Genomic DNA, 26,289 nt, shown 5'->3' on the forward strand with positions numbered 1-26,289 from the left:
AGGAAGACAGTGCAATGGAAATTGGAGAAAAATTGTCTGTACTTTGGAATGCAGAGAAATGCACAATGACGTTCATTAAGGAACTACTAAAAATCGAGGATACTTTTCTCGCCATCAGCAAACACGTAGTGAGCTGCATGTCCACAAATCCACTTCACAGAATTCATGTTGGCTTGTAGGAAGTATCCCGCATGCGGAAAGAGGAGCAGTTGAGTAGGTGCTCCCTGCCGCCGTTGGATAAACAGCTGCCAGCAGCAAGTTGTATACTCTTAGCTGACTTATTTGTTACATATTTAAATTCTTAATTTCTTTGCGTGTTTTTCGGTTCTTGCATTGTTTAATTCATAAATTTCGGGTGTATTATAGTATTTGAGAGTTGTAGCATCGCGCTTTAGTACCTGAATAGTGTAAAATCGCGTTGTCTCCTTCCGCCGCCGAGCAGTGTGTCAGCAGTGTGCAAGTAGCACCATTACTGCAGTTTTTAGAATGGATAGGGACTGCAACTGCTGTGTTCAGATGCGGGCTGAGTTGGCATCCCTTCGCTCCCAGCTTCAGGCCGTGTTGGCTTCGGTCACACAGCTTGAGGCTGTTGCCAATGGGCATCACTGTGGGGGTCTGGATGGGGGTTTGTCGGGGACGGCCAGCTCGTCCCACGCATCCCCCAATCGGACTACGGCTGTGGTTGCCCGGGATACTGCCCACATTGAGGCTGACCCCTCACCTGTGGTAGAGTGGGAGGTCGTCTCGAGGTGTGGCAAGGGGCGAAAGACTTTCCGGAGGGCTGAACGGAAAGCCTCTCCAGTTTGTCTGACGAATCGGTTTCAGGCTCTGTCTCCGGCTGATACTGATCTTCGGCCGGACATGGCTGCTTGTCCTGTTCCAGAGGTTGCCCCTCAGTCTGCAAGATCCGGGCAGTCGCAGAGTGTGGGCTTACTGGTAGTTGGGAGCTCCAACGTCAGGCGCGTAATGGGACCCCTTAGGGATATGGCAGCAAGAGAGGGGAAGAAAACCAATGTGCACTCCGTGTGCATACCGGGGGGAGTCATTCCAGATGTGGAAAGGGTCTTTCTGGATGCCATGAAAGGTACAGGGTGCACCCATCTGCAGGTGGTCGTTCATGTCGGCACCAATGATGTGTGTCGCTATGGATCGGAGGAAATCCTCTCTGGCTTCCGGCGGCTATCTGATTTGGTGAAGACTGCCAGTCTCGCTAGTGGGATGAAAGCAGAGCTCACCATCTGCAGCATCGTCGATAGGACTGACTGCGGACCTTTGGTACAGAGCCGAGTGGAGGATCTGAATCAGAGGCTGAGACGGTTCTGCGACCGTGTAGGCTGCAGATTCCTCGACTTGCGCCATAGGGTGGTGGGGTTTCGGGTTCCGCTGGATAGGTCAGGAGTGCACTACACGCAACAAGCGGCTACACGGGTAGCAGGGGTTGTGTGGCATGGGCTGGGCGGTTTTTTAGGTTAGATGGCCTTGGGCAAGTACAGAAAGGGCAACAGCCTCAACGGGTGCGGGGCAAAGTCAGGACATGCGGGGACCAAGCAGCAATCGGTATTGTAATTGTAGACTGTCGAAGCTGCATTGGTAAAGTACCAGAACTTCAAGCGCTGATAGAAAGCACCGAAGCTGAAATCGTTATAGGCACGGAAAGCTGGCTGAGGCCAGAGATAAATTCTGCCGAAATTTTTACAAAGGTACAGACAGTGTTTAGAAAGGATAGATTGCATGCAACCGGTGGCGGCGTGTTTGTCGCTGTTAGTAGTAGTTTATCCTGTAGTGAAGTAGAAGTGGATAGTTCCTGTGGAGGTTACACTCAACAACCGAGCTAGGTTAATAATTGGCTCCTTTTACCGACCTCCCGACTCAGCAGCATTAGTGGCAGAACAACTGAGAGAAAATCTGGAATACATTTCACATAAATTTTCTCAGCATGTTATAGTCTTAGGTGGAGATTTCAATTTACCAGATATAGACTGGGACACTCAGATGTTTAGGACAGGTGGTAGGGACAGAGCATCGAGTGACATTGTACTGAGTGCACTATCCGAAAATTACCTCGAGCAATTAAACAGAGAACCGACTCGTGGAGATAACATCTTGGACCTACTGATAACAAACAGACCCAAACTTTTCGACTCTGTAAGTGCAGAACAGGGAATCAGTGATCATAAGGCCGTTGCAGCATCCCTGAATATAGAAGTTAATAGGAATATAAAAAAATGGAGGTAGGCTTATCTGTTTAGCAAGAGTAATAGAAGGCAGATTTCAGACTACCTAGCAGATCAAAATGAAAATTTGTTCCGACACTGACAATGTTGAGTGTTTATGGAAAAAGTTCAAGGCAATCGTAAAATGCGTTTTAGACAGGTACGTGCCGAGTAAAACTGTGAGGGACGGGAAAAACCCACCGTGGTTCAACAACAAAGTTAGGAAACTACTGCGAAAGCAAAGAGAGCTTCACTCCAAGTGTAAACGCAGCCAAAACCTCTCAGACAAACAGAAGCTAAACGATGTCAAAGTTAGCGCAAGGAGGGCTATGCGTGAAGCGTTCAGTGAATTCGAAAGTAAAATTCTATACACCGACTTGACAGAAAATCCTAGGAAGTTCTGGTCTTATGTTAAATCAGTAAGTGGCTCGAAACAGCATATCCAGACACTCCGGGATGATGATGGCATTGAAACAGAGGATAACACGCGTAAAGCTGAAACACTGAACACTTTTTTTCAAAGCTGTTTCACTGAGGAAGACCGCACTGCAGTTCCTTCTCTAAATCCTCGCACAAACGACAAAGTAGCTGACATCGAAATAAGTGTCCAAGGAATAGAAAAACAACTGAAATCACTCAACAGAGGAAAGTCCACTGGACCTGACGGGATACCAATTCGATTCTACACAGAGTACGCGAAAGAACTTGCCCCCCTTCTAACAGTCGTGTACCGCAAGTCTCTAGAGGAACGGAAGGTTCCGAATGATTGGAAAAGAGCACAGGTAGTCCCAGTCTTCAAGAAGTGTCGTCGAGCAGTTGCGCAAAAATATAGACCTATATCTCTGACGTCGATCTGTTGTAGAATTTTAGAACATGTTTTTTGCTCACGTATCATGTCATTTCTGGAAACCCAGAATCTACTCTGTAGGAATCAACATGGACTCCGGAAACAGTGATCGTGTGAGACCCAACTCGCTTTATTTGTTCATGAGACCCAGAAAATATTAGATACAGGCTCCCAGGTAGATGCTATTTTCCTTGACTTCCAGAAGGCGTTCGATACAGTTACGCATTGTCGCCTGATAAAGTAAGAGCCTACGGAATACATTTCACATAAATGTGTGTCTTGATTGAAGAGTTTTTAACAAACAGAACACAGCATGTTGTTATCAATGGAGAGACGTGTACAGACGTTAAAGTAACCTCTGGCGTGCCACAGGGGAGTGTTATGGGACCATTGCTATTCACAATATATATATATAAATGGCCCAGTAGATAGTGTCGGAAGTTCCATGCGGCTTTTCGCGGATGATGCTGTAGTATACAGAGAAGTTGCAGCATTAGAAAATTGCATCGAAATGCAAGAAGATCTGCAGCGGATAGGCACTTGGTGCAGGGAGTGGCAACTGACCCTTAACACAGACAAATGTAACGTACTGCGAAGACATAGAAAGAAGGAACCTTTATTGTATGATTATATTGTAGCGGAACAAACACTGGTAGCAGTTACTTCTGTAAAATATCTGGGAGTATGCGTGCGGAACGATTTGAAGTGGAATGATCATATAAAATTAATTGTTGGTAAGGCGGTTACCAGGTTGAGATTCATTGGGAGAGTCCTTAGAAAATGTAGTCCATCAACAAAGAAGGTGGCTTACAAAACACTCGTTCGACCTGTACTTGAGTATTGCTCATGAGTGTGGGATCCGTACCAGGTCGGTTTGACGGAGGAGATGGAGAAGATCCAAAGAAGGGCGGCGCGTTTCGTCACGGGGTTATTTGGTAAGCGTGATAGCGTTACGGAGATGTTTAGCAAACTGAAGTAGCAGGCTCTGCAGGAGAGACGCTCTGCATCGCGGTGTAGCTTGCTGTCCAGGTTTAGAAAGGGTGCGTTTCTGGATGAGGTATCGAATATATTGCTTCCCCCTACTTATACCTCCCGAGGAGATCACGAATGTAAAATCAGAGAGATTCGAGCGCGCACGGAGGCTTTCCGGCAGTCGTTCTTCCCGCGAACCATACGCGACTGGAACCGGAAAGGGAGGTAATGACTGTGGCACGCAAAGTGCCCTCCGCCACACACCGTTGGGTGGCTTGCAGAGTATAAATGTAGATGTAGATGTATCTGATGAGTCGCTCTGGTAATTAGACAATAACTGTTGCACCAATAACCAGACATCTCTTGCCAATCTGGACACCAGGCAATGCTCGTCTGTGTCCATAACATCACAGGTGACGCGTAACGGGGTGTCTGTGAGGTGAGTCCCATGAAGGTGTGAGCGGCATACTTGCTTCCTATTTACAGTAAGGTACCATGTATACTGGACGTCAGTGTCAAGGTAAGTTGCACACACCGATCCCTAAAGAGCATGCCATCCGGCATGGGGTTGCTTCCCCTCAACCACACATTCGGTGACATGTGCTGCTGAAAAAAACCATAGATCGTCATCGTGGATATCAAGTGCGCTGGCACTATCGCACATTATGGACTTAGACCGAGCGAGGTGGCGCAGTGGTTAGCACACTGGACTCGCATTCGGGAGGACGACGGTTCAATCCCGTCTCCGGCCATCCTGATTTAGGTTTTCCGTGATTTCCCTAAATCGCTTCATGCAAATGCCGGGATAGTTCCTTTGAAAGGGCACGGCCGATTTCCTTCCCCATCCTTCCCTCACCCGAGCTTGCGCTCCGTCTCTAATGACCTCGTTGTCGACGGGACGTTAAACACTAATCTCCTCCTCTATTATGGACTTAGATCAGTCGAGGAAAAAGTGTCGGATGTAAAAGGAGGGCGGTCAAAGTGGGATTGGTGTTCAGAGAGAGTGTGGTGCAAGGGTCTCCAGCATTAGGCTGGTAAGGCACCACAACGCCATATGAGAGCCAATGGAAAGGGCTATCGCTCTGTCAGGCACGTGATACAGACCTAAACCGTTCCTGCAATGCGGGAGGGTGAGGGTCTCGTACCTTATCTCGGACAGCAAGCCGTGCCAAACAAATGAACTCCTTGCTGGCAGCATGTGGCGGGACATGGATGGCGTTGTAGGAAGTGTTTGTGCCACGTGGGTGATATGTGATGACAAACATACGTTTACATATCGTGCCCGTTGCAGAAGATCGAGCGCTCGCAAACGGTGATCTAAGAGCCCAGTTCGTAGTTGGGAAAGTAGGAGCCGGAAGTTGAGGGTAATCGTGCGCTGCAGATCACTTGCGAAATCGAGTACTAAGCATCGGATAGTGTCAGTTAAACGCCAAGGAGCAGCGCTGTCTGTAGGAAGCCCCGCTCAATTTAGGGACGTCAAGGCAGCTACCAGAAACTTCGCCGTAGATGGTAAGCCATGCCAGTTACTCCCTGACCTCAGCACCGATACGAAGAACGACGAGATCGTCTGCATAAGCAGTGCAGCTAAATACGTGGTCACCGAGAGACATCCCAGAGAGGCATTGACGGAGACCACAAAGCAACAGTTCCATGGTGAATGCATACAACAGGGTAGAGAGTGGGCAGCCTTGATGCACTGATCGAGATGAGACGAGTGAAACGGCCATTGTAGAGTATACTATACGTAGCTTCTCGCAGGAGGCGCATTACGACGTCGACAGTAGCGTCAGGATATCCCCTTCCGAGTAGTCGTGATCGACCCGATCGAATGTATAGCTGAAGTCAAGAGCTTCCAAAATTCCTGGCATGCGACGAGCATGAGCAAGAGCGATAAGGTGCTGACAGCGACAGAGGGCAGTGCGGACGTTATTGGCACCTGCCAAAGAAGTTTGATTGGGGGAAACCACGTACAGAGCCGTCTGTTTAAGTCCGTAGCCAACAGCCGGATCTTTGTGTCGCTGTTGAGTAACGTCAAGGGGCGATAATCGCATATCCGTGAGGTACCCCAAGGCTTGTGGATGGGAATGAGGAAAACATCAAGGAAACCGTCTGGAATCGGCACGAAAGGTGACATAAGGTCCTGACAAATTTCCCGTCACGCTGGCACCAGAAGGGGCGAAATGTCCGATAGAACTCCAGTGGGAGGCAGTCAGATCCAGGCGACCTGTTAGAACCCAACTGGATAGCATCATGGACTTTGTCCTCTGTGATGTTAGCAAGCATCGTCGCATCCACGGGAACCAAGCCAAAGGTGAGTCTGTCAGACCGCCAAAATGTCGGCAGGGTTGTGACGTTGTTCTGAGTACATTATAACATAACGTGCATGGAGGATAGACCCTATATCCCGTTGGGTATCACAATTCCACCCGTCATCGGTCATAAGAACGTTAATCGAAGTCCGCCGACGGTGGCGTCGTTCCGCTATGACATGATACATCGATGGACGCTGCAAGGGGGCGAATAGTTGTTTCTGTGGTCGTGACAGGCAGGAAGAGCTTTCGTACTCACCTTGCATCCCTCGCAGGAGGTGACCCCGTAGTGGTAGCCGGACGCCTTGTCGCCGCACACCTTGCACGGCACGAACGACTTGGCCGGCGTCGAGCTGTTGGAGTCGGCCGCCGCGTACTGCTGCTCTGCGGACAGAGACGGGCACTCAGTCGCCGCGTTCTTTTTTTTTTTTTTTTTACTTTATTGTTATTTTAAAACCTGTACAACAGGCAGGCTGTCAGCAGCACACTACGCTGCTCTTCAGCCATAGAAGACACAAGCAGCAAAAACAGTGAGAAGACACATAAGTCACAGAGCGGTGGGCAATAAAACAGGAGACACATAGAGACAATCACGGAGCCGTTCACACTCGTTGATAATCCACACTGCTAGCTGATGAGACGACGCACAACCACTGAAGATGAGGATGGCACTGGTGAACGATGGAGGGGACGGTGAACACTAAACACTAAACACTAAACACACTAAACACTGATGGCGGCGACCTCCGGCGCGCGAATGTCCACGTAACGTGTGCGAGTCCGGGGACCTGCCAAGAGGGGTAGAAGGGGGAGGTGGGGGAGAGGGGAGAAAAAAGGATGCCAATGGCTGAGGAGTCAGGGTCAGGAGGAGAGGAACAGGGGAGGGGAGGCCCGGGGTAGGAGGGGGGGAGAAAAGGAGGAGGGAGGGAAAAGGGAGAGGAGGGAGGGAGGGTGCCCGGAGGAATAAGTACAGGAGGAGGGCGGGAGGATCAAAGTTGGTAGGAGGGGTAGATGGAAGGGAGGAGGGCATCATCAGGGAGGGGGAGCTGGCGGAAGCCACCTTGGGAGAGGGTATCGCCGCGTTCCCGGCACGTCGGAAGGCATGGCAGCACAAAGGAGACATACGTCCGGGCATGTTAGTTGCAAAACATGACACTACACAAGTGGTAAGGACTACAAAGTCCATCCAGCGCGTGCCTCACTCATACACAGAGAGTCCCAAAAAGAATGAGCCGATTTAAACTTGTAATAACATTGAGACAAATGTTACTAGGTAACTGAAACAGCGCTAGGTGTAATCGGCATGGTCTAGAGTTTCAGAAAAAAACCGCTAGATGTCGCTACGAGCGCTGACCTCGAGCGTGCACCCAGTCTCGCGCAGTATGGCGTCCGCGCAACAAAAGGCGTATGGTGTTTTGAATTTTGTCCTACTCAATCGGCGATCGATGTCCAGCGGGCGTTTCATATTCGATTTCGTGCTAAACGTTCCTCCCTTACCTCTTGACACTGATGAAGTAAAAACCAGAATATCAGTTGCTGTAGCTTCAGTGATAGGAGACACCTTACGATCAGTTTGGGATGAATTCGGCTATCGGCTAGACGTCGTCCGTGCAGCCAGTGGAGGACATACTGAACATTTATGATGGAATTTTATAAACTTCTGTCATTTCTGAGTTATTTAGCATGTAATTTGTTGATGTTAAGCCCTTCTTCCTAATAAATAATTCTATTTAAAATCCGGGTCATTCTTTTGGGGCACCCTGTACATCTCCATCTACAGCTCTAACACGCAAATCATCTTACGGTGTGTGGCGGAGGGTACCTCCCCACCTTTCTGTGTTTCAATCGAGAATGGTGCGTGCGAAGAACGACAGTCTCTCCTTATGAGTCTTAATTAGTCGTATAAATAAAAAAGAGAATGTATTTTTTTCTCGGAATTTCAGAAAACATTCTCAGGTTCGTTTGAATAAAGCGAGCTGGAGAATATACATCCCCTGAGAATGTTCTCAGCTTGAGTAAAAGGGTGAGGGAAGTTACTCAACGCGAAGAATATCCTCTGGCTTTCTATGAATAACACTAGAGAAGTTTTTCACAAGCGGAGGGCATTCTACGCTTTTCGAAATGAGCTCTGTATTATTTGTTGGGTAACGTATTGTTTCAACGTGCTGCTACCATTCTTAAGCGTTCTCATCCAGTAGGTCTAAATATGGGCTACACAATCGGGTCTAAATATGAGATAGCCATATTCTGACACACTTGAAGCAAAACGGTTAATTTATGGTATCTGTTGGCCAGGAAGCCAAGAAGAACGCCTAAGTTCAAAGGGAGTCTACATTCTGTATCGCAGGAGTACGCGGATCATGCTATATTAGTCGGAGGCGACTTCAACCTACCTAGTATAGACTGTGATGTCTATGGATTCATTACAGGTGATACAGACAAGCCGTCGTGTGAATTACTTTTGAACACATTATCTGAAAACTGTCTTGAGCAGCTAAATCGACAGCCAACGCGTAATGGAAATATTTTAGATCTGGTAGCCACGAACAGACCAGACCTCATCGACGGTGTCAGTGTTGAGACAGGGATTAGTGATCATGATGTTGTCATTACGACTATGGCTACGAAAGTTAAAAAGTCGGTCAAGAAGGCTAGGAGAGTATTCTTACTAGAAAGAGCAGATAAGCAGTTGTTAGCATCCCACTTAGTAAATGAATCGACTTCATTTACTTCCGGTACGATGGACGTGGAAGAATTATGGGCAAATTTTAAACACATTGTAAATCACGCATTGGAGAAGTATGTGCCGAAAAAGTGGGTTACGGACGGAAAAGACCCACCGTGGTTTAAGAGCGCAATTCGGAGAATGCCCAGGAAGCAAAGGCAGCTGCACTCACGGTACAAGAAAGATCGGGAGAATGAGAACAGGCAAAAGTTAGTAGAGATTCGTGCTGCTGTAAAAAGAGCGATGCGCGAAGCATTCAACCACTACCACCGTCATACCTTAGCAAAAGATCTTGCTGAAAACCCAAGGAAATTCTGGTCTTATGTAAAATCAGTAAGCGGGTTGAAGGCTTCCATCCAGTCACTCACTGATCAGTCTGGCCTGGCAACGGAAGACAGCAAAACGAAAGCTGAAATTTTAAATTTAGCTCTGAGCACTATGGGACTTAACATCTTAGGTCATCAGTCCCCTAGAACTTAGAACTACTTAAACCTAACTAACCTAAGGACATCACACACATCCAAGCCCGAGGCAGGATTCGAACCTGCGACCGTAGCAGTCGCGCGGTTCCGGACTGAGCGCTTAGAACCGCGAGACCACCGCGGCCGTTTAAATTTAGCATTTGAGAAATCTTTCACGCAGGAGGATCGTACAAACATACCGCCGTTTCAGTCTCGTACAGATTCCCGTATGGAGGACATAGTGATAGACATCCCTGGGGTTGTGAAGCAGATGAATGGGTTGAAAATAAATAAATCGCCAGGTCCTGATGGGATTCCAAGTCGGTTTTACAGAGAGTACTCTACTGCATTGGCTCCTTACTTAGCTTTCATTTATCGCGAATCTCTTGCCCAACGTAAAGTCCCGAGCGAATGAAAAAAGCGCAGGTGACCCCTGTATATAAGAAGGGTAGAAGGACGGATCCTCAAAATTACAGACCAATATCCTTAACATCGGCTTGTTTCAGGATTCTCGAACATATTCTCAGTTCGAATATAATGAATTTCCTTGAGTCAGAGAAGTTGCTGTCCATGCATCAGCACGGCTTTAGAAACCATCGCTCCTGCGAAACGCAACTCGCCCTTTTTTCACACTATATATTGCGAACCATGGATGATGGGTACCAGACGGATGCCATAGTCCTTGACTTCCGGAAAGCGTTTGACTCGGTGCCCCACTGCAGACTCCTAACTAAGGTACGAGCATATGGGATTGGTTCCCAAGTATGTGAGTGGCTCGAAGACTTCTTAAGTAATAGAACCCAGTACGTTGTCCTCGATGGTGAGTGTTCATCGGAGGTGAGGGTATCGAGTGCCCCAGGGAAGTGTGGTAGGTCCGCCGTTGTTTTCTATCTACAGAAATGATCTTTTGGATAGGGTGGATAGCAATGTGCGGCTGTTTGTTGATGATGCTGTGGTGTATGGGAAGGTGTCGTCGTTGAGTGGCTGTAGGAGGATACAAGATGACTTGGACAGGATTTGTGATTGGTGTAAAGAATGGCAGCTAAATCTAAATATAGATAAATGTAAATTAATGCAGTTGAATAGGAAAAAGAATCCTGTAATGTTTGAATACTCCATTGGTAGTGTAGCGCTTGATACAGTCACGTCGATTAAATATTTGGGCGTAACATTGCAGAGCGATATGAAGTGGGACAAGCATGTAATGGCAGTTGTGGGGAAGGCGGATAGTCGTCTTCGGTTCATTGGTAGAATTTTGGGAAGGTGTGGTTCATCTGTAAAGGAGACCGCGTATTAAACATTAATACGACCTATTCTTGAGTACTGCTCGAGCGTTTGGGATCTCTATCAGGTCGGATTGAGGGAGGACATAGAAGCAGTTCAGAGGCGGGCTGCTAGATTTGTTGCTAGTAGGATTGATCATCACGCGAGTGTTACGGAAATGCTTCAGGAACTCGGGTGGAAGTCTCTAGAGGAAAAGAGGCATTCTTTTCGTGAATCGCTACTGAGGAAATTTAGAGAACTAGCATTTGAGGCTGACTGCAGTACAATTTTACTGCCGCCAATTTACATTTCGCGGAAAGACCACAAAGATAAGATGAGAGAGATTAGGGCTCGTACAGAGGCATATGGGCAGTCATTTTTCCCTCGTTCTGTTTGGGAGTGGAACAGGGAGAGAAGATGCTAGTTTGTGGTACTAGGTACCCTCCGCCACGCACCGTATGGTGGATTGCGGAGTATGTATGTAGATGTAGATGTAGAAGTATATCTGAAAGAATGATAGACAGTGCTGGAATGAAGACGATATGGAGAAAAGTATTGCAGCTGTCAGACAAAAGCAAATGGGGACTCTGAAAGCAGCTACGATGTTTAATTTACTTCGTACCACACTCCAAATGTTAAGTAAAAAGCGTGACGTGACTCCAGCTGTAGCAGATCGTAATTATCTAGATAGAAAACCCTATTTGGGTGCAGAATTAGAGGAACAGCTGGTTGAATACCTACTTATCACGTAACAAAAATTCCACGGATATACTAGAGCAGATTTGAGACGAATAGCATTTCAACTTTCAGTTGTAAATGGTTGTAAGCACCTTTCACGTCAATTGATGCTGGAATTGCCTGGCTAGATCTTTTCCCGAATCCGTACAAAGATTGCTTATCATTTTACAAACCACGTGGAACATCGTTTGAAGGTCACTCGGCTACGAGAAAGAAAATATCCAAGCCTTCTTTAACCTTTTAGAAGAAGCGTACCAAAAGCAGAAATTTACTGCAGAAAGAAAATCAACGTGGATGAAACAGATCGTTCAGTTGTCCAGAGAAAGATCCCATTATGTCCTGGGGAGAAAGGGTAAGAAGCAGGCAGCAGCATTGACTTCTGCGGAGATAGGTTCTACAGTGACAGTTATTGCCTGCTTGAGCGCAGCTGAGCAGTTTCTTCCTCCTTTAGTCATTTTTCTAAGAACGACCATGAACCGCGTTCTAATGAAAAGATCTCCCCCCTGGGTCGATTGGCATCTATCTGGATGGGTGCAAAGTAATCTGTTTACAGAGTAGATTGCTCATTCCATTGCAAAAGCCAGCCGAAATAAGAGTCACCAGTTCTTCTGACTGTAGATGAGCATTATACTCACGTACGGAGCACTAATATCATTAACATGCCGGGAGAAAAAAACATGTGACTGCCATCCCTCTTCCTCCTCATTCCATCGGTCTCTATGTAAGACATTCATGGGATCACTGAAAGCTTATTAGTGACGAAGTTACACAACTGATTCGATCCTCCCATCGCTGTTTCACACCACATGACATAATGGAGTTGTTTGGAAATGTACATCTCAAAGTCCAGGCTGGGGAAATTGCAGTGAGCGGATTGAAAGGAAGTCGAGTGTTTACCTCGAACAAAGACGTATTTTCTGATTTTGATTTTCTAGGCTGAGAAATTGAAGTAGAGAAGACGTGCAGTTCTAATACATCAAAGTCCCCAGGGATCACTCCTAGCGTTATTGCCTTACCATCATATTCGATATCCGCTACTCCGCAGGTTCTTCCAGGAACATCAACGCAGTTGAGAGCTTTTGAGATTGCCCCAGTTCCTGGCATAAGGATATTAGCAACAAATCGTGGTCGTAAGCCTTTATGTTCGTGTGTCTTTACTGGAACACCGTAGCGTCGCGAATTGTATGTACATTTGGAACAATCTACTGTCGAGAAGGGTAAGAGGAACTTATTTTCCAGTGACAGTAGGGGCTGTAAAGGGAAAGTCAGTATTCCAATAGCAAAACCGCAGACAAATGAAAGACTTTCGAAAGTGAGACAACAGTCCTCAGATTCGGAGGACGATGACGCAGCTCTGGAACGAGTTGCGCAGGACGACAGTGACCTGTAAATACCTCTAGGAGAATATCCAGGTCATGAGGATAAAAGCTGGAATTTTTGCGAGGATCTCTTCTCTGAGGACTGAATGAGATAACTTTGGGTCATGTGTTTTGAGGGCAATATGTGGGTCTGCAGTGGTTGTGCACGTTCTGAAATAGATACTTACAATTGCGACAGTTGCAAATAGGCAATTTTCTTTAATAAAATATTGTCATGTGTTTTTCTGTATTTTGAACCGTAAATACTTAGTTTGTTCATTTTACGTGTGTATGTTTAGCTTTCCCATTGCTGGTAAGGCTTTCTTAAAAGTAACGTTGATGCCTGACATATTGGTGTTCTTTTTATAGCTGTTTTATACCATTTTAGAAGTTGCTCATGTTTGGACCATACCGAGCAAAACGACCAATTTCCAGTCCTCAAAGATTAAGCTATTTCCTACAGCCTTTACCCCGACTCTATTTTAACCTCATAGTTAGAAAGCCTACATGTTTCAGAATTTCCTTTGATGTTGTGTATTTGAAACGTTCAACAACCTTGGCAGAATAAACTTTAATGAGAGTGGTAGCCCGTATTTGGACAATATCCTCTAAAACTATCAGAATTTGTATTGCTCCGAAGGCATAAAGGCTATAATTCTCGCCCACTGGTGCGCGCAGAGTCCAAGTCCGTAATCAGCGCTTCACGTAACCAAGGTCACGCGTTCCCTATATAAGCGGGCAGTGCACGCCAGCGGAACCACTCCGCTGTGAGCTCTATCTGCAACAGCATTGAAGCACTATGCCTCGTCGACGTGTGTATCGTCATCGCCGCCACCGCATAATAAAACTTTAGCTACTTGGGCCAGTGTAGACAGAGAACTATATACCTATGACGTACAGCTTTATAGGAATGATATTCAGACTGTTCGCTGCAAGATTTGCGTTGTTCGTAGTGTTAGTGTTGTGACTGCCGTTAGGCGTCAACAATGGTGCCGCGACTAGGGGCCGAAACACAGGCATCAGTGTGCGTTATAGCTGCAGACGGGCAACACGCGCCTTGACAAGGTGTACATTGCTTTACTCGTGAAGCTGTTTTGTCGTAACAACAGCAGCAGTAGTGCTGATGCTCTTGGCGTGTATCGACGCATTGAAGGAATACCGAGAGGTCCTCTTTCCGCATCGAGGCTGCAGAACACGATTCGGAAGTTCGAATTAACTGGCGATTTGCGAATTGCTCCTGGAAGAGACCGATGACCAATTGCGCCACAAATTGTTGAGAAAAAGTTACTGTTACCATGACTGAGAATGATGGACGCATGAGGTCACTCGATTACTCCTTAACACATTCGAGAAAACCGAATCACTGGCCGATCGTTCCAAACTCCGTGGCTGCCAAGATCACCATATTTCGACCTATGTGATTTCTTTTTAACAATGAAATTCGCCAAACCGCCGTGAAATTGAGAAGCTATTTTATTTTCGCTACCAGTTTAGGCAATTCATTATGCCAACTTCAGGCTCCAAATCCAACTATAAAAAAATAATCGTAATTGGAATACTGGTGCCATATGTTTCTGGATGTCGTGAATTTACAAGTGCTTCCCTCGAAGACTTGAAGAGTTGCAGTCAAGCGATTCCAGGCTGTCGTAGATGCCGATGGTTGTCACATTGAGCAACATCTGTTACCCTCTCACGTGGAAATTAAAATGTCTCTCTTTTAATGGTTTATTCGTTATTTCTCTTCCGCATGACTTTACAGATGTTTACACAAAGTTTCATTGTCCTACAATCACTCGTTTTTCATGGGGACCATCTGAAGTAGCGAAATTTTAATTATAACTACCCTGTATGTAACCAGATGAAAGGAAGTGGTGAGAACCTGTAATTTGTACAGGTTTAACATTAATGAAACATTGTATGGCTGAAGTAGGTGGAAAAGAAAAATTAGTAGCTGGTTTATTACAAACCTAACAATCTGTTTCTCGTAACGAAACCGCACAGGCGCCTGTTTGAGTGAGTTGAATGAAATGTAAGACTACGTGTGTGTTCTCTGCCGGACGCAGCAGACGACATACGCCGAGAACTTTCTCGAGGAGGAGGAAGAGAGAGAGAGAGAGAAGAGAGAGAGAGAGAGAGAGAGAGAGAGAGAGAGAGAGAGAGAGAGAGAGAGAATTCCCTCGTCGGGGGATATGCTTCGACTTTTTTATTCATACGAAATTGAGAACTTTCTGAGAGAATATTATTTTGCTCTGAGAATCTTCTCCGAAGGCTTTTCTCTTTTTTATTCATTCGACCCAATGTGTGATTTTGTATTCATGGGTTTTTCGCGATATGTATCACAATATAGTAGTGATGAAGAGTAGGCTGAAGTTCAAGACATTAGTCAGGAAGAATCAATACGCAAAGAAGTGGGATATGGAAGTACTAAGGAATGACGAGATACGTTTGAAGTTCTCTAACGCTATAGATACAGCAATAAGGAATAGCGCAGTAGGCAGTACAGTTGAAGAGGAATGGACATCTCTAAAAAGGGCCATCACAGAAGTTGGGAAGGGAAACATAGGTACAAAGAAGGCAGCTGCGAAGAAACCATGGGTAACAGAAGAAATACTTCAGTTGATTGATGAAAGGAGGAAGTACAAACATGTTCCGGGAAAATCAGGAATACAGAAATACAAGTCGCTGAGGAATGAAATAAATAGGAAGTGCAAGGAAGCTAAGACGAAATGGCTGCAGGAAAAATGTGAAGACATCGAAAAAGATATGATTGTCGGAAGGACAGACTCAGCATACAGGAAAGTCAAAACAACCTTTGGTGACATTAAAAGCAACGGTGGTAACATTAAGAGTGCAACGGGAACTCCGCTGTTAAATGCAGAGGAGAGAGCAGATAGGTGGAAAGAATACATTGAAAGCCTCTACGAGGGTGAAGATTTGTCTGATGTGATAGAAGAAGAAACAGGAGTCGACTTAGAAGAGATAGGGGATCCAGTATTAGAATCGGAATTTAAAAGAGCTTTGGAGGACTTACGGTCAAATAAGGCAGAAGGGATAGATAACATTCCATCAGAATTTCTAAAATCATTGGGAGAATTGACAACAAAACGACTATTCATGTTGGTGTGTAGAATATATGAGTCTGGCGATATACCATCTGACTTTCGGAAAAGCATCATCCACACAATTCCGAAGACGGCAAGAGCTGACAAGTGCGAGAATTATCGCACAATCAGCTTAACAGCTCATGCTTCGAAGCTGCTCACAAGAATAATATACAGGAGAATGGAAAAGAAAATTGATAATGCGCTAGGTGACGATCAGTTTGGCTTTACGAAAAGTAAAGGGACGGGAGAGGCAATTCTGACGTTACGGCTAATAATGGGAGCAAGGCTAAAGAAAAATCAAGACACTTTCATAGGATTTGTCGACCTGGAAAAAGTGTTCGACAATATAAAATGGTGCAAGCTGTTCGAGATTCTGAAAAAAGTAGGGGTAAGCTATACGGAGAGACGGGTCATATACAATATGTACAACAACCAAGAGGGAATAATAAGAGTGGACGATCAAGAACGAAGTGTTCGTATTAAGAAGGGTGTAAGACAAGGCTGTAGCCTTTCGCCCCTACTCTTCAATCTGTACATCGAGGAAGCAATGATGAAAATAAAAGAAAGGTTCAGGAGTGGAATTAAAATACAAGGTGAAAGGATATCAATTATACGATTCGCTGATGACATTGCTATCCTGAGTGAAAGTGAAGAAGAATTAAATGATCTGCTGAACGGAATGAACAGTCTAATGAGTACACAGTATGGTTTGAGAGTAAATCGTAGAAAGACGAAGGTAATGAGAAGTAGCAGAAATGAGAACAGCGAGAAACTTAACATCGGGATTGATGGTCACGAAGTCAATGAAGTTAAGGAATTCTGCTACCTAGGCAGTAAAATAACCAATGACGGACGGAGCAAGGAGGACATCAAAAGCAGACTCGCTATGGCAAAAAAGGCATTTCTGGCCAAGAGAAGTCTACTAATATCAAATACCGGCCTTAATTTGAGGAAGAAATTTCTGAGGATGTACGTTTGGAGTACAGCATTGTATGGTAGTGAAACATGGACTGTGGGAAAACCGGAACAGAAGAGAATCGAAGCATTTGAGATGTGGTCCTATAGACGAATGTTGAAAATTAGGTGGACTGATAAGGTAAGGAATGAGGAGGTTCTACGCAGAATCGGAGAGGAAAGGAATATGTGGAAAACACTGATACGGAGAAGGGACAGGATGATAGGACATCTGCTAAGATGAGAGGGAATGACTTCCATGGTACTAGAGGGAGCTGTAGAGGGCAAAAACTGTAGAGGAAGACAGAGATTGGAATACGTCAAGCAAATAATTGAGGACGTAGGTTGCAAGTGTTACTCTGAGAGGTTAGCACAGGAAAGGAATTTGTGGCGGGCTGCATCAAACCAGTCAGTAGGCTGATGACGAAAAAGAAAATAATAGGAGGATGTAATTACTTGCCCAACTCTTTTTGGGGTGAAAAACGCTCTTCGAATATTATCCATAAATAGTTATGTCCACAACGCTTCTCTTGTATTCCCTGCCACTAATGTTTAAAAGCATCTCCATAACGCTCTCTCCTTTACTAAAGGAGTCCGTGATGAAATGCACCGTTGTTCCTTGGATCATATCGATATCTTCTTTAACCCCAGTGGGAGGGGGTTCCGGTCTGACAAGCAGTGTTTGAAGAGTCGGTAGTAAGTGTGTTATGTGAGCCAGTAATGCCGTGGATGAGTTACATTTCCTTCGGATTCGTCCAGAGAACCTCAGACGAACATCTGCTTTTCCTATTTCTAGTTTCATCTGATCATTTATTCCACTTCAGCAGTCTAATGAGGTGACTCGTTACAGATGTCGGGAATGTGAAGAACTGAATGTTTGCCATCAGCTGTACAAATCTATTATTCATTTTCTGTTGTTTTCGGTCGTAGCGACTATCATCACAGGAAGAAAGTAAAGTGTACATTATATGGATATGCTATTCAACTTTCGATTGGATAGCTTGAAAACAGTCATAAAATATGAGCAGAACCAGAATTACGATACTAACTCAAAATTGACTTCACTGTGATTAAACAGTACGATCATTAAGGCGGTAGCTGCCATTTTTTGATAGATAGTGTTAATTACAGTGAGGAGATGTCACCACTGCCGTTGTTTACTTCGTTTACAGCGTTCCCTTCGTTGTAAGGTGTTCGTTAACAGTGATGACATATTATTAAATACGGATTAGAGATTCCCAAATAAAATAAAACTGTGCAGATTACTTCTGACAGACTTGGTATCTGAACTCAAACAGATTTCCTTTTACCGACTGTCGGTTTAACGGATAATCTGCGTATATTAAAATGCTGTGTTGTTTTTGCTTTGATTTATATATGCAACTACCAACACTCGGGTCATACGCATTATGGTAGCCGCAAGTGAAATATTGCTTGCCCGCTAGCCCAAAAGCATGTATTGTGGTGCGAGCAGTTACCCCGTACTGCAAATACTGCAGCTGATAGAAAGCGCAGCACACCGCTGGCTTACCTCATGTCACTGCCAAGCCTCTGCGTATTTAGCCTCAGTGTTCCATTTTTATGATAAAGTTTTCCTTGACGGTGGGTATTCTGGTCCTTCGTACCATCGAGCCTCGCCGTTCTTGGAAGTCTCCGCGTTTTACAGCTTTACCCGCCAGGAAGTTTTCATATCAGCGCACACTCCGCTGCAGAGTGAAAATCTCATTCTGGAAACATCCCCCAGGCTGTGGCTAAGCCATGTCTCCGCAATATCCTTTCTTTCAGGAGTGCTAGTTCTGCAAGTTTCGCAGGAGAGCTTCTGTAAAGTTTGGAAGGTAGGAGACGAGATACTGGCAGAAGTAAAGCTGTGAGTACCGGGCGTGAGTCGTGCTTCGGTAGCTCAGATGGTAGAGCACTTGCCCGCGAAAGGCAAAGGTCCCGAGTTCGAGTCTCGATCGGGCACACGGTTTTAATCTGCCAGGAAGTTTCATATCAGCGCACACTCCGCTGCAGAGTGAAAATCTCATTCTGGAAACGTTCCCCAGGCTGTGGCTAAGCCATGTCTTCGCAATATCCTTTCTTTCAGGAGTGCTAGTTCTGCAAGTTTCGCAGGAGAGCTTCTGTAAAGTTAGGAAGGTATGAGACGAGATACTGGCAGAAGTAAAGCTGTGAGTACCGGCCGTGAGTCGTGCTTCGGTAGCTCAGATGGTAGAGCACTTGCACGCGAAAGGCAAAGGTCCCGAGTTCGAGTCGCGGTCGGGCACACAGTTTTAATCTGCCAGGAAGTTTCATATCAGCGCACACTCCGCTGCAGAGTGAAAATTTTTCGCTGTGGCATCGCTTCCTTCCAGGCCTGCTAATATAAATTTCTTCTCAGTCTTCATTAACTTAGAGTACAACTGAAAAATGCTCTTGTCGGTGGGCAAATAAGGGCGAATATGCTCCCGTTTAAAAGAATCTGACTGAGAAATATGGTACCAGCTGCCGCATTCTACCTTCCTCAGCGCCTTTAAAATTTTCCCGAAAAGTTTGGAAGCGAACATATTCGCGCTCTTTTTAACATGGAGTTCACGCCTACAATCTTCGTCGCTCACGTCCTTTAGTCCATCACTGTAAGTCGCTCGTACTCATCCACTCATACTTTCTTCCATTCTCACTCACTGATTTAACCCAACTCATTGTCATTATCGCTTTGTGTCTCTCTGTCATTGTCTCCTGTCTCAGAGCCTCAATCTCCTTCGTTCTGTCCTACTACAACTGTCTCCTTTCACTGGCACTGTCTGCCTCTTGCTCTGTCTTACTACTACTATCTCATGCAGTACTTGGCACTGCTGCTCTCTATTCTGTCACTATATCCTCTCTTCCTCTTTGTAATTGTTATAGACTGTCTCTCATTATCACTTGCTCTCATTCATTTCCACTTTCACCTCCTCCTTATTCTTCTCCCACTTGCACTGTCTCATTCACTCTTTTTCTGGTTCTGTTAACTATGTTCCACTCCCTCTGTGTCATCTTTCTCTCACACTGCCGTTGTCTCCTTCACTCTTTCTGTACCACAGCTACTGTCTATTATCGTCAAATATTTATAACATTTTTTGTCTCTTTCCCTCCGTCACTGTCTCCTCTCTCAGCATAAAATAGCGCAGATACGTTCTAAAGCCAAAATTTTTGGGGAAATTTTTGGTGGTGAGGATGGTAGAATGAGGCAGCTGGTACAACACTTTTCAGCAGGAGCATATTCGCCTTTTTCTGTGCTCCGATAACAGCATTTTTTCCGCTGGTTTTCTTCTCATCCCAGCTACAGCGTGGCATGTCACTCGTAGGCAAAAAACTTTATGGGCCAGTAAAATTTTGACAGTTTATTTAAGTGAAATTGAAATAACACAAAACTAATTTTACACCTCAGACATGATTTTAAGTGCACAAAAATTTTGCATGTGCCTCAGTACTACAACATGCGGTTCCCAGAACCGTTCTAATGATAACGGAGATGCTTTACAGCATATTTTTCCGTGCTACTTCACGTTATAAATTACGATTTCGCCTCGCACCGGATTTTACGGGTGTTATTTACTTGGGCAAGTAGGGTAACTTTGAGCCTCTGTACCTCGGAAATGGATCAAGATACCAAGAAATTTTTTGAAGGTTGTCAGAAATCTGGATCTTACGAATGTATCATTAAAATTACAGCCCTTTACTGTGAATAGTCGTTGTGGAAACCACGACTTTGTTTTGGTACCCAAAAATCATGTTTTAGGGTGTTTCTCGATAATGGATAAAAAATTCAGGAAATGGGAAGATGCCTAGAGAATATAAATTGATATTGGAGCAATTTGATGACGTTAGTTATTTAGTTATCCGCTGCTGACGGCGAAAAAATGGTGAAAAACGCTATTTTCGATTTTTCTCAGGAAACACCTGTGAACTAAACGGTGTCTCCGTAAGCTCCTTATGGCACCCCGTAGATCGCCTCCAATGCAAAAAGAACCGTCTGATTTGCTCCATTTGCGTAAGCTGGAGGAAGTGTGTAATATTCAAACTTTGATCCTGTACTGTAGATTCTTTCGTTCGGTATACAAATGGTCCCTAGCCTAAGGGCTATCCTAAACACTTGATCCTATCTTTCTATCGCCAATAAAACAGAAGGTATGAGCCCCGATAAAATTACGTGCTTATGCGCAGCTTTGTGGAACATACTGGTAGCGCATGCAGACATGTACTTACCGATTGTTTACCTTCTACTGTACTGAAAAAAGTTTCACAAATAAACCTGATATTTAATATTTCAACTACGTCGCACGATATCACGTTGACGTTTGTATCAACTGTGTTAATGTTGTTAGAGATATGGGAAGTTGACTAGCGTCTACTAAGGAGAGTATAGCAGGATTATCCCAGTTAGCTTCTACTAGAAAATGATGTGTGAGGTCTGTGCCCCCCACAAGTTGTGCTGTGCCCTTCAAATTCTAGGGCACCATGCACTACTACTCGTTTTCCGTATCCGTTTACCCCGTGTAAACTTCTTTCATCTCGTCAAACACATGGGATACCTTCGCCAGTCCTAAGTCTCCTGCAAAATTGGATCCCAACACTTCACTTTATACTGAGCCCCTAAGAACTTTGCCTTTATCACCAAGGCCCACTTTCCTCAGAACTCAAAACACTTCACGTCTGCTAATGAGTTTCTGTATTTAGCGTAGCCGAAGACAGGGAATGGGTAGGGGGGGGGGGGGGTGGGGGGGTGGGGTGTGTAACAGATATAACGGAAGAGTAATATTGGGATACTTTTGGCAAACTAAGCAGCCTTTTCCAAACTGAACCTTCGACATGTGTGAGTTGGGTAGTTTCCAGTCACTATGTGTTATGAGTTCTGTCTTACGGCAGTGTGGAGAACCACTTAGAAACAGAGGGCTGCTCGATGAGAAAAGGAGAGATGCTTGATGGTATTTTACTGTCACGGAGAACACACGGGAATCGGATTTTTGTATTTTTTATATTTATGGTTCGTGAAGTTCAGAACTCAAACATCAGTTTCCCGAAGCAGACAAACTAAGAAATTCTCCAGAGAATCGGCTTTGGAGTTTTTTGGGCGCTTTTAATACCCTAACGTTAGGTCGATTTTCAACAGACGATGTGAGTCTTTGGTAGAGTGCTCGCCTGCCATGGAGATGGACTGGGTTGGATTCCCGGCCCTAGTAAATTTTTAAACAAAGATGTATGTTCTACGATCATTTCCGTGATGTATAAAGACGGAAAAAATAATTTTAATTTTTTACCCAAAAGATCTTTACTAACAATATTTTATGAAAGATCTGCAATCAAGAAATTATATTAGCAATGAATACTAGAAGTTTGGGTGCGATATAGAAATAGGAGGGCATACATTTTTCATAAAAATGATATTTATTAATTATACTATATTTGAGGAATTTTATATTTAAATGAGATAATTAATGAACCCAGAACACGATCTTAGAACAGCTAAGATCGCTAGTGAAGCATTTATTTCGATGATTCGTTCCGGTAAAGCTAAGTTACTATCTTCGGAACTTATGTTCTACAAATTCACACAATCTCCCCGATCTATGCTATTTATCGTGTCACATCACGAATATGCATGCGAAGATAAAGAAAATCACTGGACATCGTCATGTCAAATTAAAAATAAACAATATGTACAAGCATAAGGACAGTGCACCGAATAGAAGTGCTCGTGCTCGCACAACAACTGACTATAAAAAGTAAATAAAATGACATAAGTATTCGAAATGGATCCACAAAAGGTAATGACTGCACCGAGACTGAATGTAGCGATTACCAATCTCGAGCACTTCCAATCTTTTTTCCTCCTTTATGTATTTTACGCTTAACAACCTTTGCTTAGAAACTTCCATCTGCCGGAAATCGAACCCAGTCCTCCGTTCCCTCGCCCCGACCCCCGTACGTCGGAAGCATCACAGTATCACAATGCCTGTAGAAAAATCGATCTTAACGTTACAGCGTTCGGAAAACTTCAAAGTTATTTTTCTCGAGACCTTTTGAGAGCTGCATCGAACTGCTTCGAGCAAATAAGTATCTCAGTCATGAACTCTACGTACGATAAACATAAAAAATTACAAAAATCCCGATTGCCGCGTGGTCTCCTTGTGAGAGAGAAAGAAAACTGAAACGGACGACGCAATGAAAATGAAATGGATAGGAGCATAACATGTTGCTAGACTTGGGTATAGTAGATGGGGAAAGGAAATACTTTGCTGGATTATAAGAGGTACGAAAAGACTAAGGCTAGGGTCTAATGGAAGCTGGTTAGTTGACACTGGAAAACATGCATGTGACGCATAGAAGCGCGAAGCTGAAGACTTTTCGAAACTGTGCGTGTTGCTACAACATTGCAATACAGTAACAGCATAAAAAGTACGTGCACCAACTACTCTCCTGTGGCGATGTGGCGAAGCTGCGGCGCGACAATTTGAGCGTGGCCGCGCCGTGCCGTACCCGGACACAATGGAAGAGCGCTGTCAAGGCTGAGAGCCGCGGCCGCACGCACGCACGCACGCACCCACCCACGCCTCGCCATTGAATTGTAAACCGCGCCGGTGGCGGCCAAGGAACCGCGCTAGGGGCTCCTCGCATTCTCATGCTGTCCCCACCTCGCGTCTGATCTGTTCTGCTCTGAGCCACACTGCCGCACTGGTGCACACGCGTCGAGTAGGTACAGCTTCTCACTCTACATTCGGAGATTTTTAGCTTGTCGACCCATGTAACAACTGCTCGAAAGTAACGTGCTCCTAAAATAGCGTGAACACCTCAAACTAATTTATGGGAATAACATGATGTCATGGGAGCAACGAAGTATGTGACATAATCTGTTACCAAAAAGTCTTAAATATAACTTAACGCGGCCTCCCGTGTTCTGAAAAGCGCTAGGGAAGGTTTTTTTTCCCTAAGCGTCACTAGTCGCTAATATGATTGCACCTGACGGCTATTCGCAATATTTCCATGATTCAATTTTGCCCTAGAGTTCACAGGCTTCACTGCGGGACAAACTTTGCGGATGCCGGTTCTATTACAAATTCCGTTATTTCATAACTCAAACATCGATTGCAAGCGAACGGACTATGCCCAGAAAACTTCTTCAGAAGAGAAGACTTTCGTTCATTTATACACTTCTAGCCATTAAAATTGCTACACCATGAAGAAATGTACATGGTAAACGGGTACTCATTGGACAAATATATTATACTACAACTAACATGTGATTGCATTTACACGCAGTTTGGCTGCATAGATCCTGAGAAATCAGTACCCAGAACAACCATCTCTAGCCGTAATACGGCCTTGATACGACTGGGCATTGAGTCAAACAGAGCTTGGATGGCGTGTACAGGTACAGCTACTCATGCAGCTTCAACACGATACCACAGTTCATCAAGAGTACTGACTGGCATATTGTGACGAGCCGGTTGCTCGGCACCATTACCCGACGTTTTAGTTGGTGAGAGATCTGGAGAATGTGCTGACCAGGGCAGCAGTCGAACATTTTCTGTATCCAGAAAGGCCCGTACAGGACCTGCAACATATGGTCGTGCATTATCCTGCTGTAATGTATTGCTTCGCAGGGATCAAATGAAGGGTAGAGGCACGGGTCGTAACACATCTGAAATGTAACGTCCACTGTTCAAAGTGCCGTCAATGCTAACAAGAGGTGACCGAGACGCGTAACGAATGGCACCCCACACCATCAAGCTGGGTGATACGCCAGTATGGCGATGACGAATACACGCTTCAAATGTGCGTTCACCGCGATGTCGCCAAACACGGATGCGACCATCATGATGCTGTAAACTGAACATGGATTCATCCGAAAAAATGACGTTTTACCTTTCGTGCACCCAGGTTCGTAGTTGAGTACATCATCGCAGGCGCTGCTGTCTGTCATGCAGCGTCAAGGGTAACTGCAGCCATGGTCTTCGAGCTGATAGTCCATGCTGCTGCAAACGTCGTCGAACTGTTCGTGCGGATGGTGGTTGTTTGCAAACGTCCCCATCTGTTGGGTTAGGGATCGAGACGTGGCTGCACGATTCGTTCCAGCCATGCGGATGAGATGACTGTCATCTCGACTGCTAGTGATACGAGGCCGTTGGGATCGTTGGGATCCGTATACCCTCCTGAACCCACCGATTCCATATTCTGCTAACAGTCATTGGATCTCGACCAACGCGAGGAGCAATGTCGCGATACGATAAACCGCAATCGCGATTGGCTACAATCCGACCTTTATCAAAGTCGGAAACGTGATGGTACGCATTTCTCCTCCTTACACGAGGCATCACAACAACGTTTCACCAGGCAATCCCGGTCAACTGCTGTTTGTGTATGAGAAATCGGTTGGAAACTTTCCTCATGTCAGCGTTGTAGGTGTCGCCACCGGCGCCAGCCTTGTGTGAATGCTCTGAAAAGCTAATCATTTGCATATCACAGCATCTTCTTCCTGTCGGTTAAATTTCGCGTCTGTAGCACGTCATCTTCGTGGCGTAGCAATTTTCATGGCCAGTAGTGTATTAAACGGATAACCTGCCTACCTAAAGGCTTCCAGGAGCAAAAATTTGCTTTTGTACTCCGTAAAATTATTGGCCGAATTTAAATATTTTGAAATCCGATCAGAATCTACTAGTTAAAAGGCGTAAGGTTTAACCCTAGCAGTACCAACCCTTTTTGCATAACGCGCATTACCAAAGGGTTGGGGGACGATTACTTTATGTCTACCTTAAGACAATAAAAAACAAATATTTTTATTGTAGTTGACTTAAATTAACAATTCACTTTTTAAAGAGGTGCTAATAAGTTAGTAGAATCCAGAACCTGAAAATACATCTTAGCACACTCTTAACAATTCAACACACTTTCAGTAACGTGTACTACCAACGGGTCCATTAATTCTTGTTGCCTTTTACTCTCAACAACATTTTAAAGACGTACTGATTTCAAAATAAGGTCCTGAACCTGAAAATATTGATTAAGAGAATCGTAGAGGAATCGTCTGCTAAGACTTAAATTGATCGGATAAGTTTAACTGAAAAATGTACACATTTATGGAATCTGGTAGAAGAATTCATCAAAAATAGTACCTTTTTCGAAATTTTAAACATGTAAAATAACCGACTAGATTACAACATTTTTAATAGGTGGGTATGAAGTAACCCCCCTCCCCTCGTTCGTATTGTGAGCGTTAACACAGTAAAACTGTGTGTATGTATTGACGCAGGAGAACTTAACCACACTTCAGTCATTCAGTAGCTGAGAATGACCGTATTTAGTGACTGTAAAAAAACCTTAGACATAATT

The 26,289-nt window shown here is 44.8% G+C and overlaps 1 protein-coding gene across 1 annotated transcript in view; it reads right to left on the reverse strand.

Moving 5' to 3' along the window:
- LOC126481914 (ecdysone-induced protein 78C-like) overlaps positions 1-26,289 on the reverse strand; it is a 178,159-nt gene that overhangs the window by 148,148 nt on the left and 3,722 nt on the right. The window contains exon 3 of the mRNA XM_050105873.1: positions 6,601-6,725. Within this exon, the coding sequence (XP_049961830.1) occupies positions 6,601-6,725 (125 nt within the window). The remainder of the gene's footprint in view (positions 1-6,600; positions 6,726-26,289) is intronic.

Source organism: Schistocerca serialis, chromosome 5 (genome assembly GCF_023864345.2).
Source record: "Schistocerca serialis cubense isolate TAMUIC-IGC-003099 chromosome 5, iqSchSeri2.2, whole genome shotgun sequence".
Lineage (NCBI taxonomy): Eukaryota > Metazoa > Arthropoda > Insecta > Orthoptera > Acrididae > Schistocerca > Schistocerca serialis.